Below are 24,790 nucleotides of genomic sequence, written 5' to 3'. Positions count from 1 at the left end.
AAATCATTCAACTATTGATATTTCAATTAAGAAATCGTTCGTCTAATTTAACTATACGAATAAAGAGTCCCTCCGTGTTGTCGACTTGTCGTGCTTCTAGTATTTGATTGATGGATTAATCAATGAAAACTTTAATGAAATAAAAGAAAAAAAGATGATCCCCAAAATTTGGGATATTGCTAAAATATTTTTGGAAATTAAATGCAGCTGCAATCGAACTCGTTATTTCACAAATCATGTTGTTTGCAACAAAATTTTAAATATATGAAAATAAGTATATCATACAAATAAAATAGGAAAAAACGTGATTTATTGATAAAAATTGTGAATATAATTCTTTTGATTTCTTGATTTTCTTCTCTTAAAATTTATCCATGATTCGAGGTCGTTACTGACGTATTACTCGAACTAGGATGATTTAAATTTGACCTCTCTATACGAATAATACATCAATTTGCGTTATTCGAGATCTTGATCTCTTTATGAATTTTTTGAGATAACTTTTAAGAGTATTTAGTACCCTTTAATATGCATAAATTAGGGTTTAGAGTTGAGTAACCTCCAAGAATCCTAATTTGAGTTAAACTCAATTTGTAGAGTCCCAACTCGAATTGAACGCATCTTGTAGAGTTCAACAAAATTTCAATGTCTACACATGTTTTAATGCAAACGTTACTAGTCTATCATGTAAAAATGTTGTGTATGAGAAGTATTGCAAGTCGTTTCTAAAATAAAAAAATATCTTGACAAATATATATTTGATTCACGTAATTTAGTAGGGTCTATCAAGTGTGGCGAATAATAGACATTTTTTTACATTTAAATAAAAACTTTTGTCATTTGACATTTTTGGGTTATGAAATAAAATTAAATAGGTGTTTAACCATGACATCTTTAATTATTTGATAGGTATATTATCATCAAAATAAATAATTTTACTTAAAATCTGAAATAAATATTGGGTGTTTGATCATGAAAACAAATAAAAGAATTAACTTTATTTAAAATTTTCAAAATTGGGTTGAAGTTAAAATTATATTGATCATACTTTTTGAAAAAAATATTTAAAATTTAAATGAACTTTTTTCCTAAAATACATAAAATATTATTCAAACGATATATATATATATATATATATATATATATATATATATATATTTGGATGTATATAAAAAAAGAAAACTTCATGAAAGTGAACAAAATTTGGATGTTTTTCGAATTTTAAATACAGTCTTAAAAAATTTAATTCATGACCAAATATTTCTTAATCGAAAATATTAAATTTCTTACTTATTTTTTAGAATTTAACAAGTAAAAAAATTTCAAAACTATTTATATATAAACTATTAAAATATTACCAAAATAAAATAAGGCAAAGAGGGGTGGAAAGGTCAAGAGATAAAGGGAAAAGAAGACGATAAATTCAAGAATTACTTATAAAATATATTTTTTCGATTACCATTAATAAATCAATATTTTTTTCTTAGTTTTTAAAAAGTGTGTTTCTTTTCCTTTAAAAATAAAATAAAATATTTTGCTAAAATATGGAAAAGTAGTATAATATTTGTGGAGATCTGATTCCCTAGTTAATAATTATGGAAAGTATAGTTTTTCCTATAGAGCGAAGGCGAGGGGACCGGGTAAGGTGCGTGTGATGTAAAATTACCATCACTACCCTTCTCCCCTTCCCCAGTACTTTCAAAACAAACAAAATCACGCCTCTCTTGTCTGTGTTTTTTTCATTTTTTTTTTAAATTACTTTGGGAATCAGAAATCACAAAAAGCGAATTGTGCTTTCAGCTTAGCTTTCGCTTCACTGTCTCTCTTCCTCTCTCTATCAGTTTGTTGTTTGTAGATCGATCTTCGTTGTTGATTGATTGATGCTATAGAGAAGGAGTTTAGTGAAAGAGTAGGCGTAATTTATTAAGGAAGAGATATGGAGGAAAGCAGGTTGTGTCAGTGGACTGTGATTCGATCTGTACTCGCCATTCTTCAATGGTGGGGTTTTAATGTCACTGTTATTATCATGAATAAGTGGATCTTTCAGGTTTGTTCTTTACATCCCCTGTATTTCTATTTACATATGTAGATTTCTTTGTTTATTCTTTTTTTTTTTTGATTTCACTGTTATTATCTGATTTCATTATGCTGTTTGTATTTTTGTATGCCAATTATATTAACTTATGGTTTGGAATCTCCAAAAATGTTGCTGCACTCATGTTGTAATTTTCAAAAAAGCACTAAAATTGGAGTATTTTACAAGTATCTTTCAACAAATTTGAAGAGTTCGAGCAATATAGCTTATGGTAGATTTTTTTTTTTTCAAATTACAGTTTGATATCAACAAATTACCATGTGGGCGGGGATTTGGACTCGGGAAGGTGGTTTAGGTTTGGGTTGTACCTTGGTGGTCAAAAAAGAAAAAATGTAGCACGATTCTTGCTGGCAATTTGTCTTTGTCTATAGAGATTGAACTGTAGCTAGCATAATTTTTTTTGTCTGTATGTCTTTTGTTGAACAAGTTCCAAACTTTATCTCTTCTAATTTTAGCTACAAAACAAGTTATTCTTCTATTTGTCGTTTGTATTGCGCAATGAACTTGCTTTCCTTTTTTCAAGTGCTGCCAATTTTAGGTTGATGGGCGACCTCCTCAGCATTTTTTTTTGTGGTGGACTATCTGAAATTTATTTATTGATGAATTTGCTTGAGTGATGGGTGGTGGTTGTTAGATAGTCCACCTACTTTTGACCCTTATCTGCAAATTTTCTACTTTTTGCTTGCTAAAGAAAGTATCTTTCTCTCTACATGAATATTAGGAAGAGGTGGGATGGTAAAAACAAAAGAAAGTATGAATTCAAGAACAAATTCCAAATAACATTTAACTGGTAGAGATTTGTGCTTGAATGTGCTATATAATTTTACCATGACTATGATTAAAACATTAAAAGAAGGAAAAACCCATTACAACATCTATAGTGACAGATAGGATTGAGTGTCCTTAAGGGTTGTCTTTTATCATGCCATCCTCATTCTTCTGGTCATTCAGAGAATTATGTGAACTTTATATTAGCTGCATTTTCGGGCTGAGCACCAAAAGAGGCACGCATAAATGCATTAAATATATTACATTCCCCTGGAATGGAATATGAAAACCTGATCCTCCTAAAGGAATAAGCACGAGCAGAGTCATGGAGTGAACTTCCTGCCATCATATCCATAAACATTGTCTCCTCATATTGAAGAATAACTCAAGTCAAATTGAATGGCACATTTTCTGTCTAAAGTTATTGTTTGCTTTTTCTTTATGTGCTTTGCTTCATGAATGGCCTGGATAGCATTGCTTCCGGTACATTAACAAATTTTTGAAAGAGAATGTCGGGCCGCTAAGGTCCAGCATATTCACAAGGTGGTGTCACAGATTTAAAATAAAATAAAAAATTATCGATATTAAGATGCATGTCTGGTCATACGAAATTAGACAAGCTAAAAATGATTGCATTTGACAAAAGGTGCAAGTAACACATCAAAAGGATAAACTGAGAGACTGTTGGCTTAGATGGATTGATTTTGTTCTGTGCAAACATTGAGATGCACCAGTTCGTTAATGTCAAACCATGATAATTGAACGTGTTAAAAGGAGGAGGTAGACCTAAAATCACCCTGACGGAAGTTGTCTCAAAGCATTTAAAATCGCTTGGAATCCATGCAGACTTTAGCCAAAAATAGGGAACAATGAAAAAAAGAAGAAGATCTATACATAGGTGATATGAAAGAGTTGAGAATAGGCTTAGTCTTGTTGGCACACTTATGTTAGTCCAATATTTGCTAGGAGTATTAATCTAGTTGGGGAATTCGCAAGTCAGTATAAGCCTATGTTGCTCGGACTCTCTAAAAATTGTGATGGGTGCATGTTGGATTCTCCAAATATAGTGTATTTTTTAAGAATCTGACACAATTATGGAATCAGTTTTGGAGAGTCCGAGCAACATAGGTATAAACATAGAGAATTTTAGGCGAGAGAACTCAAATTATTCTATATTGGTATGGGATGAGTCTAAATGGAGGTATATCGATAGTAGTTGACACCATCTGCTTGGAATTGAGGTTTAGTTGATGTTGTAGTGTGGATATATCAAGAATTGCTTTGCTGTATTTATGATACTCCTGGACCTGGTAGGGTCTTGTAGATTCGACGCCAAATGTCTCAAAGGTGAACTTTTGTTCTGATTATTTGCTATGGTTATCTTGTAGTACTGAGATGCAACTGTGAAGTCTTCCTCCGTGTACTCATTCTACTGCAGCAGCAGCAATCTGTTTTTCTTGCACCTTCTTCTTACTGTGTTGGTTGTTGTGAAGCACTATTCCTAATCAGTTATTAAGGACTTGAAAAGAAGTCTGATAGTGCATACTTCCGCTGAATATTTCCACTTCTCTTTTGTTATGGAAATACATAATTTTAGAGAGGTATAGCCTGCATGATGAACATATCCTACATGCCAAAACAGTTTCAATCGTAAGCTCCCCATTGTTATAACCATGCCAAAAGTTATAACATAAAATTCAAATTATCTTCATCTCAAGTTAGTTAGAGATGATGCATGGTTTACCTGTTCAATAATTTGTGCTTACTCAATTATCTTTCTGCTGTTTGAGATATTGTAAATCTCTATTATCACTTCCATGGTTTAGTGTATGAAGTTATGATTACAAATAACTAATACTCTGTTGATCTTGTAACTTCTGCAGAAAATGGATTTTAAGTTTCCTTTGACAGTGTCTTGCATACACTTTATCTGCTCAGCTATTGGTGCATACACGGTGATTAAAGTGCTAAAGCTTAAACCTCTTATTGTGGTTGACCCTGAGGATCGCTGGAGAAGGATTTTCCCCATGTCTTTCGTGTTTTGTATCAACATAGTGCTGGGCAATGTCAGCCTGCGCTACATCCCTGTTTCATTTATGCAAACGATAAAGTCATTCACCCCTGCTACTACAGGTGATTTTTTGGTAGAACTTTTATATTTTATTACTCCCTCCGTTTCAATTGAGTTGTCTTGTTTTGATTTGACACGGAGTTTAAGAAAGTAAAGAAGACTTTTGAATTTGTGGTCTTTAACTAAAGATATGTAGAGCACTAAAGATATATAGGAACAAAGGTATATAGAATGCTATATATACTAAAGATATATAGGAACGACAACCTGCAGGAAGTCAAGCTTAAGTGTATTGTGTTGTTCTGTTTTTGGTAACAAATGTCTACTCCAATGAAACTGAGTCAATGATTGATGTTTTAGGGTCCATTTAGATTTGGTTCAGCTTTGGGGTAGAGTATACTTCCTTTATACTTATTTATAAATGTGTTTTTTCAGTATCACCTAGGTATTATCTTAAATACAAATGTTACCAGTTTTAAAAAAAATATAGCTAAAGATATGTGGAATGTACCAAAATGTCCTTTAATCTCGCGGTCTTAAACATGCCATGCAAAAAGTTGAAATTGAAGAGTTGTCGAAAAAAGAAAGAGTCATTCTTTTTTAAATGGATTAAAAAGGAAAGTAAGACAAACAAAATCAAACAGAGGGAGTAATAGAAAATTTATGAGACAAGTTTGATTCTTCCATGACCTTATCTTCATCTGTGTGCTTGTATGTTACGGGATATGGATTAGCGAATTTCTTTGTCAAGTCAACTACCAAGCTCTTTAATCTCATTCTTGCTGTTTTTCCAATCCTTTCTCCTTTAACAATGGAGGACATCTGACTGCCATTTCTTTGTAACAGTTATTTTGCAGTGGCTAGTTTGGAGCAAGCACTTTGACTTGCGGATTTGGGCATCTTTGATACCTATTGTTGGAGGAATTCTCCTCACCTCCATCACAGAGCTAAGTTTCAACACGTTTGGATTTTGTGCTGCCTTATTTGGTTGTCTGGCTACATCCACGAAGACTATCCTTGCAGAGTCTCTACTGCATGGTTACAAATTTGACAGGTAGTAAACCCCCACCACCCACATTTCTTTCTCTCTCATATACATACTCCCCCCCCCCCCCCCCCTTGTTTTGCTAAGAAGGTTGGGGTGAGGGGAGGTTTGCAACAAGTTTTAACTTCCTTTTCCACCAGCCTAGGTGGGGATTCCTGTGGTTCCTGCTAGCTTAATTGTCAGCATGAAAGAACAGTTAAATATGATCATCCCTCTGCAGGGTTCATCACCTTGTTGATGGTTTTACCTTGGCATATCATCACAAAATAGTGAAGAAGTTAAAAAGGAGGATATAACTATTTTAATCCCTCCTATCTGGTTTCGAACCAAAGATATCTGTGACCTGTTTAGGACATAATTTAGAGTGAAACAACTCGAGATAAAAATTTGAAATGCATGATCAGAGACATTATGTTGCCTTTACTAGGAAAAAGAAAATTAAATAGAAGAACTCAAGCTCTTGACTCTTCTTTTCTTTTTTCCCCTCAAATTCATCCAATTTGCTCATCTTAGTCTATTTTATGCCCTTTTAAGGATAATATTTGTACTGATGATAACATACTTAAGATTATAATTTAAAGTTGTGAGTGAAAGACCAGGGACTCTGCAGTTTTTTCTTAATTTATGTGTTCCATTTTTCTTTAGAACTAGAATCATTGGCAGTTTTTGTAAATTCACCAGACCCGTTGGAGTCAAATTTATGTTATCCATTTCCATCATGAGAGTTTATTTTCAAGTTTCATATTCCTATTCAAATGGAATATAGGTGTTTGCTCCTAAACCTAAATCCTCGTCTTTCCAGACATCCTATGAAAAAGATTATATGTGCTCTCGAGATAAAGTTGTGTTTGTGTTCATAATCAACAAAATTATTGTATTATTTTGGACACTACTCTTAGTTATGGCAATATTATTTTTACGTGTAACGTTGAATTACTTTTATGTTTTGTAGCATAAACACGGTATATTATATGGCACCTTTTGCGACAATGATCTTGGCGCTACCAGCCTTACTATTGGAAGGCTCTGGGGTAGTGGCATGGCTACAGACGGATCCTCCACTTCTTTCATCCTTCTTTATTATTTTTGGCTCTGGTGTGCTGGCTTTCTGCCTCAATTTCTCTATCTTCTACGTCATTCACTCTACCACTGCAGTCACCTTTAATGTTGCTGGAAACCTCAAGGTATGGCGATGCTTTTAGTTTTTGTCTACTAATGCCTATGGTTATGAAAATAATTGTTGTATATATTTTCTGGTATTCATGCGTATAGAGCCAACAATTTTTGTGGCCGGTGAATTTACACTTCTAATAATTCACTATATGTTAGCGCAATTGATTAGGCATGTTCAATTGCGTTTCGGTGGTTTGATGCCTTCACATTCTTAAGCAATACAAATTTGTAGATCTCATCATGAATAAATATGCATTGTATACATGTGCCAAATTATCTCAGCAATCAACGTGAGCATATCTGATAGGATTTTGCTTTTAACTGATCTTAATGCTTAATCAGATGTAGACAAACTAAAGATTTGATTCATTACTAAAACATAAGAAAGTTGAAATTACAGATTGATGTTCTCTAATTAAGCTAATGCTTAGATAGCCTTGATAGCATGTGAAATAAGACGATACAAACAAATCTCTTTTACGGGTGCACAGCGAAAACTTTCCACTTCTGTTTTATGATGTGGGATTCCTTATTATAATTAGTCACAACATCTAGATGTGTTAACTTGATTCATTACCTTTGCAGGTTGCAGTTGCTGTAACTTGTTCATGGCTTATCTTTCGAAACCCAATCTCAATGATGAATGCTGTTGGATGTGCTATAACACTTGTGGGATGTACATTCTATGGGTACGTGAGGCACATGCTCTCACAACAAACACCAGGCACTCCCCGAACACCACGGACCCCCAGAAAAAGTATGGAGTTTGTCCCTCTAGTAAACGAGAAATTAGAGGATAAAGTCTAATGTCGGGTGTACTCGAAACATGAACTGGCTAAAAGTTTGGTATAGAAGAAACGAACCGTTCATTGTTGTCTAATTACTGTTTAGGTAAAATCGAATTCAGGATCTTTTATTCAACTTATTTATTTTACCTTCCATCCCCTGCTCCGGATTGGCTTAGATTTGGTTTTTGTTTTGCCCTATAGAAGAGAATTACACAGAAATGTTTCATTTCACTTTTGTCGAATGTACCATTTAGATACTTCCGATACCAAATTTTTTATTTGCCTTTCATCCACACTCCAAACTTTTGCTATATACGTAATGCCCATATACCAAAATGAGCAATGTGCTCACTCTTTCCTTACACAAACCATGTCCCTGAAGGTATTTTAACTTCAAACAGCCCTATGTTCATTCACCACAAGGAAGAATGACTCTTAGGTGTGAAAATCTAACACAATAGTTGGGTAGAGTCAAGTAGTTGAGTCTCAAGTCGAGATCAAAAGTCTGGGGTCAGGAGTTAGGTCCCATGTCGAAGTTGGGAGGGGGTGTTGATTTTTTCACACCAAACACACCCTAAGATGCACTTTTGGTTGATTTTTTCCCTTCATCCAAACAAAAAAATCCATCTATAAGACTATAACTGTCTCATATACTCCGTGTTAAGTATTCAGCCAAGAGATTTGTTTTACCAAAAAGGCACCATTTAGCTAACGCATGATACAAGCATTTGAGCATAAACAAAGAAAGGTACACAACAACTTGGTTAATTAGCTGATAGAAATAGGGGAAACAAGAAGTGTATTTATCACAAATAACAACTTCTCAGTTAGCATTTAGATATATATTTATATATATAAAATTACACACCAGAAGAGTAATTTTTTTTTTTGTTTTTCAGGGAATGCTACGTAGGAAATACTAATACTGAAAGCTCTCTACACAAATTATTATCCCATATTATAGTGAGTAAAAATATTAATTCCTAAACTAAATAAAAAACTTAGGCCAATAGCCAGAAATTCTTCTGCCATCTAGTGCTGATAAGGTATCCTCCCATGCCTTGTCTTTGCTTCCTTACTCCTATTGTCAAACAATCCAATGTGTTGATGCATTGTTCCACAAATTCCTCTTCACTGCTCCTCCCACACAGACTGTAGTAGTAGTAGTAGTACCAGCATTCAAAATTAATCAAATGGAAAAAAAATCCTCGTAATTTGACTGAACACGAAATTTAAGAAATACGAAAAATATAGTTACCAGCTAAAGAGAGAAGAGGGTTTTTTCTGACCCAAGACTAACACAGACACCTCCAGCTTCTTCACTTGACTCATTACTGTTGCCATTTTTGGTCCTTGTATTACTAGTGCTTCAACTTCAACCTTTAGAACAAAAAGTCAATAGTGTCATAAATGCTAAAAAATGAATTTGTTTGGTTTGACGGAAAAAAAAAATGGGAAATGTAAGAAGCCAGTAGACGAAATTATTGTCACTACTGCAATTTTGTTTGGTTGAGAGCCCAAAAAAAAAAAAGATCTGAAAACTCTGAAAAGGAAAAGAAGAGACTGTCACTAGTAATGATTTCCGCTCTTCATTATTGCGTGCATCTGAAAGGAACAGAAAATACATTGAACACTGAGCACGAAAGAGAAATCAGTGGCGGAGCTAGAAATTTTTTTTATCGAAAAATATTCAAAATATCAATATTGTAACATTAAAAAAAAAATGTAATCTTCCGTTGTTCGGATGAAGCCTGAACCCTTATTAACTCCGGGCAACCACCGGAAAAAGAAATTGGAAAATAAACAATGGAAAAACCTTCACCCTTTAACATAAATGGCTGCACTTAGGATGTTTCAGCTTTCAGATGAAAATATTTTTTATCTGTATATGTGAAAAGAATATCGCAACAAGATGTACACAACACAAAGAAGAAGAATGCAATTTGAGCGCGAAACCCGAAAAGGTACCGGCGGAACTTACTTCAGGTTTACAAGCCTTGCAAAGAGATCCAAGAGAACTAGCAAGATGAGCAGCAGATGAAGAAGATGAATCAGAAGAAAACCCCTTATTATTAGCACAATGAGAAGACGATGAAGACGAAGAATGAGGAACAATGTGAAGAAGAGTGAGTATATCTCCTTTATTAGTAACATGTGTAAGAGCCCACATCATAGCATGCTTTGTATGTGAACTTTGATCCACCACCACCATAACTCTCTTCCTCATAACTAACCCACCATTATACCCATTTCCTCCACCACACATGTTGTTAAACCCAGCTTCCATTTGCTTCCAATTTCCTCCACCCCCACCACCCCATCTCCTCGACGTCGATTTCCACCCTTCTTTCCCACTCAGTTGCCTCATGAATGAACTCGAACTCATAGTCATTTTCCACTGTATACTCAACCTCAAAACATGTATATCAACTTCTCTTTTTGTTCATTCAACACAAGAAAGTGGTATAAAGAGTAGAATAATGAAAATGGGGTGATGATTTTAATGTAAGGGGGCAAAAATGGGGGGTCACGGGAATGACTGAGCTAGTTATGGCTGTATACTGATAAAATATATTATTTTATTGAAGACGCTGACAGTGTTTTGATGATGAAATTGGTTGATTCTTTAAGGGGCCTGAAGTCGAATCTTTTGTACAAAATTTCGTTGGCCCAATTACTACTGCCACTCTCTCGGCCGTTTCACTTTTATGTTCAGAAACATAACATAACAAAATACTCTATTTTATTTTGTTCTCAAAATTAGGGCAGATGGATAATCACATTTCGATAATAAGATTGAAAGTTTCGATAGATAATTTATTAACATATTTCGAAAAAGAACATATGTGTTTGGTAGTGTATCACAAATATTCTCAAAGAGTTTTAGTTACTCTCTATTATGTATTTTTACTTGTCCACTTTTTCTTTTATAATTGATCTTAATTATTTTTTATTTTTGACAAATCAGAAAAAAATAATTTTTTTTACGTGTTATATCCTCAATTAAATGACTCATTACTTTAGAAAATATAGAACATTTTTATTTACTTTATAATTAATAGGATTATAAAATGGTAAACTCAATACGTTATTAATTATTTTCTTAATAAATTTATTAATTTAAAAGGACACGTAAAGAGAGACGGAGGGAGTATTGTTTAATTAACTACAAGAATTAAAAAACAATTAAGTTTTGTTTGATCATATAAACCGTATTAAAGTTGAAACATAAAATTTAAGTTTTTGTAAATTTTGTGAGTGAAATTTTAAAAGTTTTTGAAGATGGATTAACGCTAAATGGCCAAAAAAAATTGGTCAGAATTTTAAAAAAAATTTTATTTTTAAATAATTTTTTTTTTTCATTTATTAATTAATTAAAATTAAAGTTTAAATAATATTCTGATCAATTTTTTTTTTCATTTAAGATGAGTTGTCAAAATTTGATCTAAACTTTACAGTCCAATAAACTTTTAAATTTGATAAAAAATATATGGTCAAAGTTTAGGAGTGTCCAAAATGTATTAAAGCATCAAATAAATGGAGTACTACGTTGTTGGATACAATTTATCAGAGATTAAAAAAAGAAAAACAGAATGAAAAATATTTGATTACAACAATTATCACAACATAAGTTGGGATCGGTAGTTAGCTTAATTTATATCATTATATTATTTTGCATTATTTGAGTGTTAGATATGATATTATTTGTTACCCACATTACCTTCGGGCGTAGATGTGATACGTGATTAGGTGGACATATTTAAGTGCTATTTGTACTATGAGGATTCGTACTAAATGGACCAAGTTTTATATTACTAAAATTGTAGCCTAATGTAATTTTTAATTTTTTTGGGATTGGATTTGAAATCGATAATTTAATCGTAATAAAATTCAGGTAGATGGAGTTTGAAAATATATTTTTATGACGATTGAAAGTATATTTTCTTTTATAAAGTTTGAAAATATATTTTTATCGTATAGAGCATACACCTCTCATTGAACACGTTTGCTTCTTTTCAAGAATATTTTTATAATTATTGTAATAGTTTATTTTAATATGATCTTTTTAAGCTTTTTAGTATTTCAAGAATTTAAATATTTCATTAATTTTTTTATAAATTACAATAATTAACAACTTACAAATTTTAAAATTCTAAAAGACATAAATTTATATAATTGATTCTCGAAATTCTACCGATGTCATTTGAACTGGGACATGGAAAGTGCTAAATTTAAAAATGACATAAAAATACTATAAATCACAATAAATAATAATTTAAAATATTTGAAAGAAATAAAAATTTAATCGACTCTTGAAATTCTATTAGACTCAACGTAAACTGATACATGCGAAGTAATCATATTATTGAAAATTATATTTATTTTAAAAAATTGTAGATCACAATGTTTAACAACTTTAAAAACTAAAAAATCATTATAAAATTAGGATAATTTATATGCATTTCAACTATATCGCAATAAATTCAAATAAAGAAAGTAACATATATTAAATCGGTATCGATATAAATTCCCTAATACGTAAATAAGCGACGAATTTAAGGGGAAATATTAGAAATTGTGAGTTAGTGACACTAATCGATCCAATTGGTCAGGTTTGTAGATGTCAGATCTATAATTTAAAGGGATTATGATCCCATCTAATATAATTGGAATATCACCTTCCTAGAGATTGTAGATGAACCAGACTAATATTATTTTAATATTGTTAATTAATGAGTTAAATACTACTAATATATTGCAATCAATATTATGTTCTATGTACTATTTTTAGTTGCAACTAGGAAATATAATTATTGTTTAAGTTTGAATCAATAATTTTACATTATAATGCAAATTAATCAAATCACATCATTTTTTCATGTTATCAAATATTGATAATGTACACAATAATGTGTAAGTGAGTACCTTTTTGATTGTTTGGTCATAGATTTTTCAAGTTATATTTGGAGAGAATTTAGCAAATAATATTTGTTCATCTAATTTGTTATTTTTGACAAATATTTTTATAAATATTTCAAATTCTAAAATATTTTTTTTAGTATTTGGGTCAAATCTCAGTATTTGTTATCTTTTAAAAATTAAAATTTTATATCAAACTTTTATCATTTACAAAAATACTCCCTATAATAGTTGTTTGCATTGTATTACATATTTTTTTCCGTGAACATCAAAGTAGTGATGAAATATTCAATGAATATGAGAGTGATATATGATTGTTGATGAAAATGATGAACAATCGGCTCGGGTAACAAAGTTATGTGTTTTGTCTACTTCACGATGTATGAAATGATACTTGTTTTTCTCACTCCAAACTGCCACATTGTTCTAGCGTCATGAACATTAGTTGTTATTTGTTGCGACTAAAATCAAATTGACTTTTAATACAAACTTATGGTTCGTTTTGATAGTTTTTAAAACTTATGAATATAAATCATATTTTTCTTAAAAAGTGAATTATATTTCTCAAATACTATAACAAAATACATGATAAAATTTCTCTAAATTTTCACCCAAATAATATTTACCAAAAATATTTAAAAATTTATGATTAAATAGTAGCTTATTCTCCTCTAACAGGAGCGGAGCTTGGATCTCAGGTGCTGAAGTTAGTAATTTTTGCTTAAATATTATATTTGTATTAAGAAACTTATTAAATATGTAAATAAATTGAAGTTTAAAACCCAACGAGTAACATGTAATGTTAAAATTGTAGCTTCGTCACTGTCCACTCGGCTCCTTAACTAATAAAAAATAAAAAACAATTAATGCAAATTATAATCCCTCTGTGTATCATCATAACTAAATCAAACACGAGATCATAGCCCCTTCTTTCCCAAATAGTTAATCAAAATTAAATGTCTTTAATTAATGTTACGCTATTGGATCTTAAGAATTAATGACAAATTTTACTTCTTCAAGAAAAATAAAATCTTCTTCTTTTTCAAAAAATTTCTAAAAAAACAATTAGAAGAGGAAGTACAGATTTGTTCTTATTTACAAATCCAAAAATAATTCTTTTATTTGTTTGTTTGTTTGTTCCTTTTTATTTTCTTGTTGTGATAATGATTATCTTGACTATATTCTGATTAGACTTGTCCAAATATCTTTTTCCATGTTATCAAATCTGAATTATAAGTAGAATTCTAGTAGTTTGCAGCCTTTGCTAATTGCAAACTGAGAAAGTTGCATAAATAGTTAAGCATAGTACAACTTTTTGTATCAAATCTCAAAACGTAATCATTTCAATAAATGGGAAAAAGATTATTGAAATTAATTTTGATTCTTTCTAATAATTTTTTTTAAAAAAAAAATTACATAAAAATTATGGTCAGGGCTAGCTAGTTGTGGGAATCATATTTAGCTATTTTGAAGAATATTTTTAACGGTCGATAAATATATTTTTGATTAAAAAATACAATAAAAAAAAATTTCGTACTTTGAATAGTTTTAAAATATTTTCCTCTTTTCTATTAAACAAATATATGTTAATAATAGATTTTAAACTTTATAAACCAAATGAACTATGATAAATTTTTAAAACCAAAGATTTATGTTCAAATGTTGAATTTGATTCTAATAAATATTATGAGCTACATGAATGATAGTCCATCAAAAAGAAAATTTAACATAAGAAAATGTTCTTTTTGTGTGTGTGTTTAATTTTGTGGATCACCAAAAAGTTATTAAATTTCATTTTGCAATGTAAAATCATTTAATTTTGTATTGTAACCGAAAATTATTCTACCAAAATGCAATCATATTTCGTAGATATTGTTGATGTGAAAAACAAAATTAATGCATTTTTTAAGTAATTGTTTTTTTTAAAAAAAAAACTTTAAATTATTTCATTACTTCGATGTTCATACGTTCTTACTTATAACACATGTTTTAATGATCCAATTGCAAATCAAACAAATGTAATTAAATTTTAATTGTATATTATTAATACCTATAATACCATAGGTACCTCATTTATGCATACATAATATGCGTAAATCATGCTCAACTGCTTCGTTTTTGTCTTTGCATTGGTAATTGTCATTAATTAACATTAGTATTAATCATGTAAGTGTTTGTTTTATAATCTAGTCTATTATTGCAACCTTTGCATAAAATTATCCTCTAATTTAGTTTCAAAAGACAATTACAACCTTTAAAATTAGACTTGCACAAGTAGGTATTTAAAATTATATATAATTGAATAACTAAACACCCTACAATCTACATATTGTCCTACATGACGTTTTATGTCTATTATATAAAGTAAATCGTATGTATTTATTTGTTCAATTATATACAAATTTAAATACTAATTTATTTATACACATTTAAAATTGAAGAACACGAATGACAAAAAACACATTTACATATTATGCCTATTTTATACGCATCCGTTAGATTAATACACTACAACCAAAATATTTTTTAACGGCATTAAATATTGATATTAACAAAGAGTTGCTAAAGTCTTTACCGGCATTAGTTAAGTGTCATTAGAGCGAATGTCGCTAAAAGTTTTAGGGACATATACAAAGAATGACATTGCAGCTAAAATACATATTTAGCGGCAGTTAAAAATTAATTGTCGCTAAATATCATTTTTGTTGTAGTGATATCACCTAAATAACTTCATCCTTAGTCAAAAGGTCTTGCATACATGCTCCTTGAGTTACAAAGTTATCTTTATTAAAAAATATTTTATTTTAATATAAAATTTTTTATTGTGAATCTAAATTTAATCCAATTCTAATATTGACGGTAAACATTGATATTAGCTAAAATGGGAGGAGAATCTAATTATAAAACACACAGGAATTTTCAGAAAATAAAAGAGCTTTTTTCTCACCAACCGAGGCTAAAGATAATATAAAAGAAGTATAGAATCTTGGAGAAATTTTATATAGTTAGCACCCAACATATGTTCTTGCATTTCTTATTATCCTTTTTAATGGGATTTTTGATACTTACGAAAGGGTCTGATTAAATTTGAATTTGTTTATAATATAATTAGTATATAAAGTATGTTTTTATATTTTTTATTTCTTTTATTTATATGGCATTGATATTTATACGAGAATTTAATTAAATTTAAATTTGTTCGTTATTGAGTTCATGTTGAATTATAAAAAGTGACACTTCTAACATAATTTTTTTATTTCATGTAATTTTATTTTACTTTTAGTGTTTGAAAAAGAAGATAAAACAAATATCTGTCCAATGATTTGTCATTTTGGTTTTCATAAATAAGATAATAATTAGAAAAATAATGATTTTGATTTTGAAAAAAGGCGGGATGACTTGGTAAATCTTCGTAATTGGCTCCGTTTGTAAGTTGAACCATTGTACTTCTCATTTTGCCAACTGAATCCTTAAACTCATTCAAACACAATATTTCAAACCCTTTTCTCATTATTTGTGTGTGCATGTATTACACTTAATTTACACATGAAATTTCATGTCATTTTTAATGACACGTCAGTATTACTATTATTTTTTAATGACACATTAGAAATTAAATATTTAAGAATAAATAATATTTTTTAAAAATGTGCAAATTTCTCTCTCTCTATACTCATTTTCCATATTTTCACTTTATCTTGTTCCTCCCCACCTTCTACCATTCACCACAAAAAATAAAAATCACAATTTTTCGTCTTTCTCACACTCAGAATTTTTCTTATTGACAAAATGTGAAAGATTATAGTTAGCTCTTACACATACTTTCAGTTTTAGTTATTTAGATTTAGTAAAAAATCTATCAAGAAAACCTCAAATTGAAAAAAAATATATTTATAAGTAAATTCAAAAAATAGATCTTGAAAAATTAAGCTTTAAAAAGATGAATGAGATATATTTTAACAAAAACTTTTACTATGATTATGTTAATAGTGTATATGTCAAAAGAGAAAAAAATAAAATGGATAGGGACAAGGGGTGAGTGGGTGAGGAATCTGGGGCTGAAAAGAAGAGGAAAAACGTGGGACTAGGCTGAATAAGAATATGAAGAGAGAAAGGGTAGTGGAGGCAATGGGTTGAGTTGGTTGAAGAAGGAGTTTTTAATTTTGGAAAAATGGTGTGGGGAAGAAGATAGATTCTTTTCTTTTTTATTTTTTATTGTATAATTTTAATAATTTAAAACTTCAAATTTAAAGTTTAAAAAATGATGTTCACTCGCCTTAAATGCGTGTAGTCACACTCTCACGCCAAGTCAGCTATATTAATATCAAATAAATATGGTCAATGATCATAGGAGTTTAATATATTGTGTTTTATTTAGTTTAGGGGTGCAAATGTCAAAGAGGTAAGTAGAAGGGTTCGAAATTATAAACTGATACAAGTATAAGGGTCTACCAGACTATTATGCCTTTAGAAAAAAGACAAATGTATCTCTGAATTATAATAAATGGCATGAAGATATCTTTCGTCTTATTTTTGAGATATTGGTGTCGCTGTCGTTCAAAAATTGGAACACTTTATATTTTTATATTAACGAAAATATATGTGTTATAATCTTATTCATTGACCTGATATTTATTAAATATCGGATCGACGGATAAGATTGCACCATGACTCTATTTAGTTTTTTGTTAGAGTGAAGGACATACATGCTATAGTTTTAGATGACAGAAATATTAATATCCAAAAAATATAAAGAAAGATATCTGCATATCATTTATGATGTTTCAATATATATATATTTTCTTTTTTCATTTGATTTTTGATACTCCAAAAAGGGGGCAAAAGTGTCAATTAAACAACAAGTTGCAGGATCTGATGTGTCATAATTTTAAAAATATATTTTAATTGATTAATTGAATTTAAATATATTTTTAATTTGTTACATGATATATCAATTATTTTAAATTTTTGTAAAAGCATGAAGTTCTTAAAAAAATTGAAAAACATATTCAAAATGCTCTTAAATTTGATGAGAACTTAGACTTATATTTTACTCGTGTTATAAGATTAGAGTGGTATTTAAGTTCAACTAGTGAAAGTGAAAGAATGTTTTTTTTGGAGATCAATCATTTGAAGATGAAATCAATAATTTGCGTAAAATTTGAAATGTTTTCGATACATCTCTTTTATTTTTTATTTGAAAGATTGATTTTGATAAATTCTTGGATCAATTTACTCAAGATAGTTATCGTTAACTCTTTTTAGTTTTAGTAAATTTAAATAAGTGTATGCAAACGTAAATTAATGAATTGTAATTTTAAGAAGGGTAATTATAAATGATCAAAAAAATTGACTGTAAATTAAGAAAGTTTATAATGTTTTTTTTATCTGGAGACAAACTGAATTTTTTTTTAATTTTTGATTAAAAATATTAAAATTAAAAATTTTAAAACATTCAAAAGACAAAATAACATACAATTAAATATGTTATTTTACCTAACCAAATTCTGGCTCTTTATGCTAGCGTTTGGTCATAGATTTTTAAATATTCTTGACAAATATTAATTGGGTGAAAGTTTTGATGAAATTTCACCAGTGTTTGGTTACAATATTTGGGAAATATATTTCACTTTTTAGAAAAATATGATTTATACTGATAAGTTTTAAAAATATCAAAACTAATCATAAGTTTGTATTACAATCAATTGGATCTTTGTTACAACAGTAACAAATAGTGTCTATGACGCTAGAGCAATGTGATAATTTTGAATGATTGCAACAAGCATCATTTTATACATCGTGAAGTAGACAAAATACACGACTTTGTTATCTTGAGCCGATTATTCATCATTTTCATCAATAATCAGATTATCATTTCACATTTACCGAATATTTTATCACTATTTTAAAAGTAATATAAAAAATTATGTAATATAACGTAAGCAACAACTATTTAAAAATTTAAAATATTTACTAAAAATATTTGCCAAATATAAATTTTCCAAATATTATTTAAAAATCTACGGTAAAACAAGTCCTAATCGAAAAGGACGAGGGAGTATTTACTCATTAACCTAAAATTTTCAGATGTGGCCCCTTGTGAATTTGGACTTTATTAAACTGAGAAATTAATGTGTGAACAATAAATTTTGATTGTACATCGAAATTAAATAAAATTTTGTAAAAGATAAATGTTACTGCTATAATTATCTTTTTGTTGTTGGCCTAAAATTTGACAGTGAAATTCAGCTTTAGTTAAGAAATTTTCGAATTACTCCCTTTATCCTAATTACTCGTTTAGTTTTTTTTATTTGTTTATTTCAATAATAAAAATAAAAAATTATTTTAATTTATTATATTTTTAATCAATTACTTTAAAAAAAGATAAATTTTCTTTAAAATGAAATTTTTTAATCCATTAACTTTATTCTTAATTATAAAGTAAAATATATAAATACACTATGTCAATCTTTATTTTTAATAAGTGTGTCAATTTAAAATAGATAAGTAATTAAACACAGAGTAGTAAATGCAATTAATTACTTTCTCCGTTCATAATTGTTTGTCATGTTAAGGTCATGCATATCTCTCAAGGAAAATTTAATATAATGTGTAATTAGACTAATATAACCCTATCAAGAATATCAAAAGTCTATCTAACTTTCCAATTGAACTACATTATCATTAAGGACAAATTTGAGAAAAAAAGACTAATTATTTTTTGAGTGTTTAAATTGACAATTAATCTTGGATATTTATTTTTAATATACCAGCTAAACAATCGTGGACGGCGGGAGTACTTTATTACTCCCTTTGTTCCTTCCAAATATACCTTTTATATTAAAGAAAAGATGTGACTTTTTTCTTTAATTTCATTTTTTTAAAAAAAGAATAGTAATAGGGGTAATTTAATAAACTGAACAATGTTTTTTCTCTTTCTTAATAGCGCATAAAAAGTAAAGGTGGAGTCTAAATTTAAAGCTTAATTATATGTTTGGAATTCAATTTTTTTTGAAGTTAATTGGTTATAAATTCGTAATTTACATATACTCAAGCAATTTCTAAGTAGACATTTGATCATTGTATCAATGATTATGATTTCTATGTTTTGATTTAAAATCAACTTTTGTTTATAAAATTTGCACAAATTTGAATTTTTACCACACGTCATAAGTTTAAATTTAAATTTCTCTAAAAAGATATTTGACTTCTAAATTGCAATTTTAATTTTTTAAAGATTATAAAAATATTAATTCGCAAATTTATATTTTACGAAAAAATAAATCATAATTTTAAATTTTGTAATAAATAACTAAATAGACCTTGCTCTCTGGAAAGACTATCTATCATCCGCGTGGGAAAAAAATACTATATTATTATTATGATTTTTTTTTTTGGCCAGAATGAAATTTTATTTATGTTATTTTATTTTTAAAATATTTAATTTTTTTAATTTTAATCTTTCAATTAAAAAATAAAAGAAATCAATTTATTTTAAAATAAAAAAAAAGTTATTAATATTTTAATTTTCTGACCTTTTCGAGTCATCTCCTTATTACTATAGTTAATCTATTGGATTAATACTATTTTGTCAAATTATGTGTATGGATCAATAATGTTTTGACAAATTATGTGCATTTAAAGATTTATATACTTTTTTTATAAAAAAAAATCTTAACTTATCAACACAATTTCATATTTAGGTTATCGTTCCAAGATTATCATCTTTCTATGATTAAAAAAAAAAAAACAATGTAATTTTAATTTTTTTTAATTAGCTTATTGCTACGGCCCACACAAATGTAAATGTGTGTTATATATCAAACTTGTTTCTTAGGTTCTTTATATTTTGTGTCAAATTAAAAAATATTATTGTCATTATAAATTGAAATAAAATATATAATCACAGGTATTTATTCATAAAATGAACATAAAGACATTTGTTTTTATTAATTTGACATCTTAAAATATTTTTAAGCAACATTTATTATATAAGACAATCAAATAAGTTTGAATAGTTGTTGCAAATTAAAAGATTTTTATACTCACAAAAAAAATTCAAAAATAAAAAACTCAAATTATATGATCAAATAAAATCTTAATTAAAATTATTTTAAAGAAATTTGAAATAAATATAAAATTTAAGTCAAAATTATTATATTCACTCAATCACTAATTGATATTTTTAACTCTGCTTGGGATAAAAAAATAATACTCTTTCCGTTTAGAAATGTTTGTCATTTTACGCTTATAGAAAGTCAATTTAATTAATTTTCAAAGATAAATAAATAATATTAATTTGATATTTTAAATAAAAAATTAAATACTTTAAAATAATATAAAAGTACTATAAATTACAATTTTTAACATATTAATATGATAAAAGAATACATCTTAAAATGTTTATTAAAATTCTTATAATTTAACTTTAAAAATAAAAATTATGATAAATAATATTGAGAAAAAAAAACAAAAACCAACAGTTAAATAAGATAGAAATACGTACATTAACAATTATATTTAATTTTACTTTTTACTTTAGTAAGAAATGTGAAGTGTTCCCTCGTGAATTGAGCGGTAAATAAGGAGCACTTACAAATAATTGCTCCCGCTGAACGCGCTGGGTCTACTCCCTTCCTCTTACTTTATTACTTTTTATTTTTACTTAGTCATAATTTATTTTAATATACTTATTAGAAAACTATAATAAATATACAATTTTGTTAAATTATTTTTACTAAATGATGTTTTGAAAAATAATATTTTTTAGAAAATCATTAATGCTGAAAGTAATAATGGAAAAAATAGTTTATCTTTTTGATAGGTTAAAGTGGCAAAAAAAAAAAAAGTAATTAAAATCTATTTTTAAAATTCGTACTACTACTGTTATTGCACAGAGAAATAAATTACCATTTTTGTCCTTTTACCCAATTTTCCTTTTTCTTTCATTTTCTCTAATTTCATCTCTTGAATCTTGTTCCAATCCAACCAACTTCCAATTTCCTTTCTCTATATTTTTTAAAAATCTCTGAGTTATACGAAAGAATGACCTTATTTAATTTGATACGAAATTTAAAAGTATAAAGAAAATTTTTATATTTTATAGTCCTAAATTAAAGTTAGGTTAAATGTATAAAATTGTCTTTTGATCTTGTAAACTTAAATATGTCAGTGGAAAACTGATTTTAAAATGTTACCAAAAAAGGAAGAGGTCATTCTTTTTTAAAATAGACTAAAAAAGAAAGAAATTTATTTTTTTAACCGATGGAGTAATATTTGTCTATTATATTAAAAATAAATGTCTAATAGTACTTGTTTATTTAATGAAATTCATTCATGCATAATTTTATATTTAATTTCTAATTTATATTTATTGTCAATGATAGTCATTTCTCTATTATATTTTTAAGAAATTGCATTTATTGTATTCAAAGGGGATATAGTAAAATTATATTTCTATTTATAATTTATTAAGGTATGCCAAGTCATTGTTGCCGTTTTTATGGGTCAATTTGGATTATTGGGTTAGAAATCAAAATCAAAATTAAATCAATTTAATTGAATTTATAATAATTAAAATATTAAATTAAATTAAATATAATACACATTTTTATCAGTTTAGTTATTGCCAGTTTGATTTGATTCAGTTATTATTCACATACATATAAAAAATTAAATTATTTATTCAAGAGGAAAAAATACAACAATTTATTCATAAAGAAAATAATTAGAACGGTGGACGTAACAAAATTTCTGATCATTGAATTTACTCTATAATGAAGTTTTAAAAATGGTTTAGACAATGACTTCCTTAGTTCCATCAAAAACTGTTGTAAACCAATAAGATAAATATTTTTGTCACGAAAGTTTATGCTTTCTTAACTAAAATATATACCATTTTTGATGAAAATATTTATGAAATGTTTAAAATTGTTCATACAAACTAATGTATATGCATGTATAATTATAAAATATATGTATATAATTTATCGATTTAATTCAATTATTCCCACAATCTTTTTAACGAAACCAAAACCGAACTAAATATTGTCCACTTAACCACTTTTGAAAATATAAAACCAAATCGTTATGATTTTTAATTTTCCAATTTGAATCAATTTTTGCCCAAATTAACATGTCAACTTAATTTAGTTTACTCTTAAAACAATAATTGATCTTTTGTCTCATGAAAATCAAAGGGATTACAATATAAAAGAGTGTAGGATACAGTTTCATTTGACTTGGAACACTAGTAAAATGAATTCCAAGGGAGTACAGTCAAAGCAATTAATGAAGCATTTTAGCATAAAGTTAATTAATCTGGTTTTTTTTAAAAGAGAAGTGGCATAATAATTCAATAACGAAAGAGACCAATAAGGGTTGTGGTAGAGTGATAAGTATTCATTCATCTTTAATCAAGAGATTTCAAGTTTAAGTCTCTTTGGGTATAGAGTTATCTTTGTTAGGAAGCGCTTTAATATGAAACTTTTCAATATGAATTTAAATTTAATTGAGCTCTATCGAACATGAAGTGAAAAACAAAAACATCTTATAATGAAAGAGACAAAATAGTGTTCAGAAACAGTAATCTTGCTTCTCGTGAACTTTACACTGATTTCTAGGAAACCATTCACTATTGAGTCTTGTTTTGTGTTGTGTTCTTCTTGCCATGTAACCAAAGCCTAGCTATGCTTTGGGAATGACATTTCATGTTTTCTTGGGTCCCCACCATCAAAATTCAAATGTTTCTTCTTGTTTTTAATTTATATTTTATTTTGAATGTCAAATGCATTTGAATCTCTATATTTCATTTAACAAAACTTCATTAGAGTAATCCCTTTATAATTATCTTAGACGAACAACATTATTATAAAGAGATTTTGGTTATATACGACTACTCATAATATGGAGTAAGTGTCGTTGATAGAGTGTGTAAAATAATGTTATATGGAGTGTAATAATAATGCTTGTATTAACAATACATGAATTAATAATGCTTGCATTAGTTATACATAGATTATTTTTATGTATGTTTGGTTTGATGCATAAAGAAAATAGCCTGCATTGCATCCCCTCCACTATTATGATAGAAAAGACGTAAAAAAAAGTTTTTAAAGGCAATTAGGTCTTTAATCATTCTAAAATCATTGCATTGCTAATACCCAAAAATCTTTGATATCACAATACACACCTTAATACACAATAAAATATATAACTATTGTGTATACATAAATTGAAAAAAAGTACTAAATAAAAAAACAAATAATACACGAGACCAAAACTAATGCATAAATTACTTTTTCTAATACATCTTACCAATGACCCTAACATTAGGAAATAGCCCGTGAGTACCTACTTTTGTAGAATAGACTCATGCGAGTGTAGTGTCAAGTAATTAAAGACCCCGCATGCAATCATTAACACTAGTTGCTTGCTTTTTCTGATCACCAATTTAATGGTATAAATAATGTTTGGTTAAACATGGCACTGAGAATTGACAGGCTGATTCAAATTTTAGTACTTCTATGTTTTGTTGAATTTTAAATAAATAAATATCCATTAATTTTCTTATACAAATAAACATAAAATTTGAATCAAAATTTTTAAATTTTACTGAATCAAACTATAAGGCTCGATTTAGATGAGAGCTGGAGTCCAAGTTTGTTTAATAAAAATGTTAGTTATACACTTTAGAAAAGACGCTGCTCAAATGGGGTTGGTCTCGTTAAGAGTAACCATATTTGTCACTACATTAAAGACTCTTCCTCGAGAGAATAATATAAAAGTCTCTTCATGAATTATCATATAGTAAGTCATGATGCAATTTCAAATGTGCAAATATTGGGACCTTAATAATGTTTGTTCTATACAAAAAGCTGAAACAAAAGAAACACCTAAATGTGCCTTCTTTTGTTCCCATCTCACTGGCT

The 24,790-nt window shown here is 28.2% G+C and overlaps 2 protein-coding genes across 2 annotated transcripts; one reads left to right on the top strand and one right to left on the bottom strand.

Moving 5' to 3' along the window:
• Nucleotides 1-1,393: 1,393 nt before the first annotated feature.
• Nucleotides 1,394-8,093, top strand: LOC101260241 (UDP-galactose transporter 1). The gene is made up of 5 exons (XM_004241977.5): nt 1,394-2,047; nt 4,747-4,996; nt 5,781-5,988; nt 6,932-7,163; nt 7,738-8,093. The coding sequence occupies exons 1-5, from the start codon at nt 1,937-1,939 to the stop codon at nt 7,957-7,959; spliced, it is 1,023 nt and encodes a 340-aa protein (XP_004242025.1). The 5' UTR covers nt 1,394-1,936; the 3' UTR covers nt 7,960-8,093.
• A 629-nt stretch (nt 8,094-8,722) lies between these two features.
• On the bottom strand, nt 8,723-10,839 carry LOC101260545 (uncharacterized). Its single transcript, XM_004241978.5, has 3 exons — nt 9,922-10,839; nt 9,199-9,320; nt 8,723-9,092 (listed from the first exon to the last, which is right to left on the bottom strand). The coding sequence occupies exons 1-3, from the start codon at nt 10,330-10,332 to the stop codon at nt 8,942-8,944; spliced, it is 684 nt and encodes a 227-aa protein (XP_004242026.1). The 5' UTR covers nt 10,333-10,839; the 3' UTR covers nt 8,723-8,941.
• Between the last annotated feature and the right edge of the window lie 13,951 nt (nt 10,840-24,790).

Source organism: Solanum lycopersicum, chromosome 6 (assembly GCF_036512215.1).
Source record: "Solanum lycopersicum chromosome 6, SLM_r2.1".
Taxonomy (NCBI): domain Eukaryota; kingdom Viridiplantae; phylum Streptophyta; class Magnoliopsida; order Solanales; family Solanaceae; genus Solanum; species Solanum lycopersicum.
The sequence above is the reverse complement of the archived record's forward strand: the minus strand, read 5'-3'. Positions and strand labels throughout refer to the sequence as shown.

Bases quoted from the DNA above. Each gene is read 5' to 3' on its own strand.
- LOC101260241 (XM_004241977.5), top strand. From the start codon at position 1,937: ATGGAGGAAAGCAGGTTGTGTCAGTGGACTGTGATTCGATCTGTACTC. The intron at 4,997-5,780 runs GTGATTTTTTGG...TCTTTGTAACAG, and splicing joins ATTCACCCCTGCTACTACAG to TTATTTTGCAGTGGCTAGTT. The intron at 5,989-6,931 runs GTAGTAAACCCC...TATGTTTTGTAG, and splicing joins CATGGTTACAAATTTGACAG to CATAAACACGGTATATTATA.
- LOC101260545 (XM_004241978.5), bottom strand. From the start codon at position 10,332: ATGACTATGAGTTCGAGTTCATTCATGAGGCAACTGAGTGGGAAAGAA. The intron at 9,321-9,921 runs GTAAGTTCCGCC...TTTGTTCTAAAG, and splicing joins GCAAGGCTTGTAAACCTGAA to GTTGAAGTTGAAGCACTAGT. The intron at 9,093-9,198 runs GTAACTATATTT...CTACTACTACAG, and splicing joins CCCTCTTCTCTCTTTAGCTG to TCTGTGTGGGAGGAGCAGTG.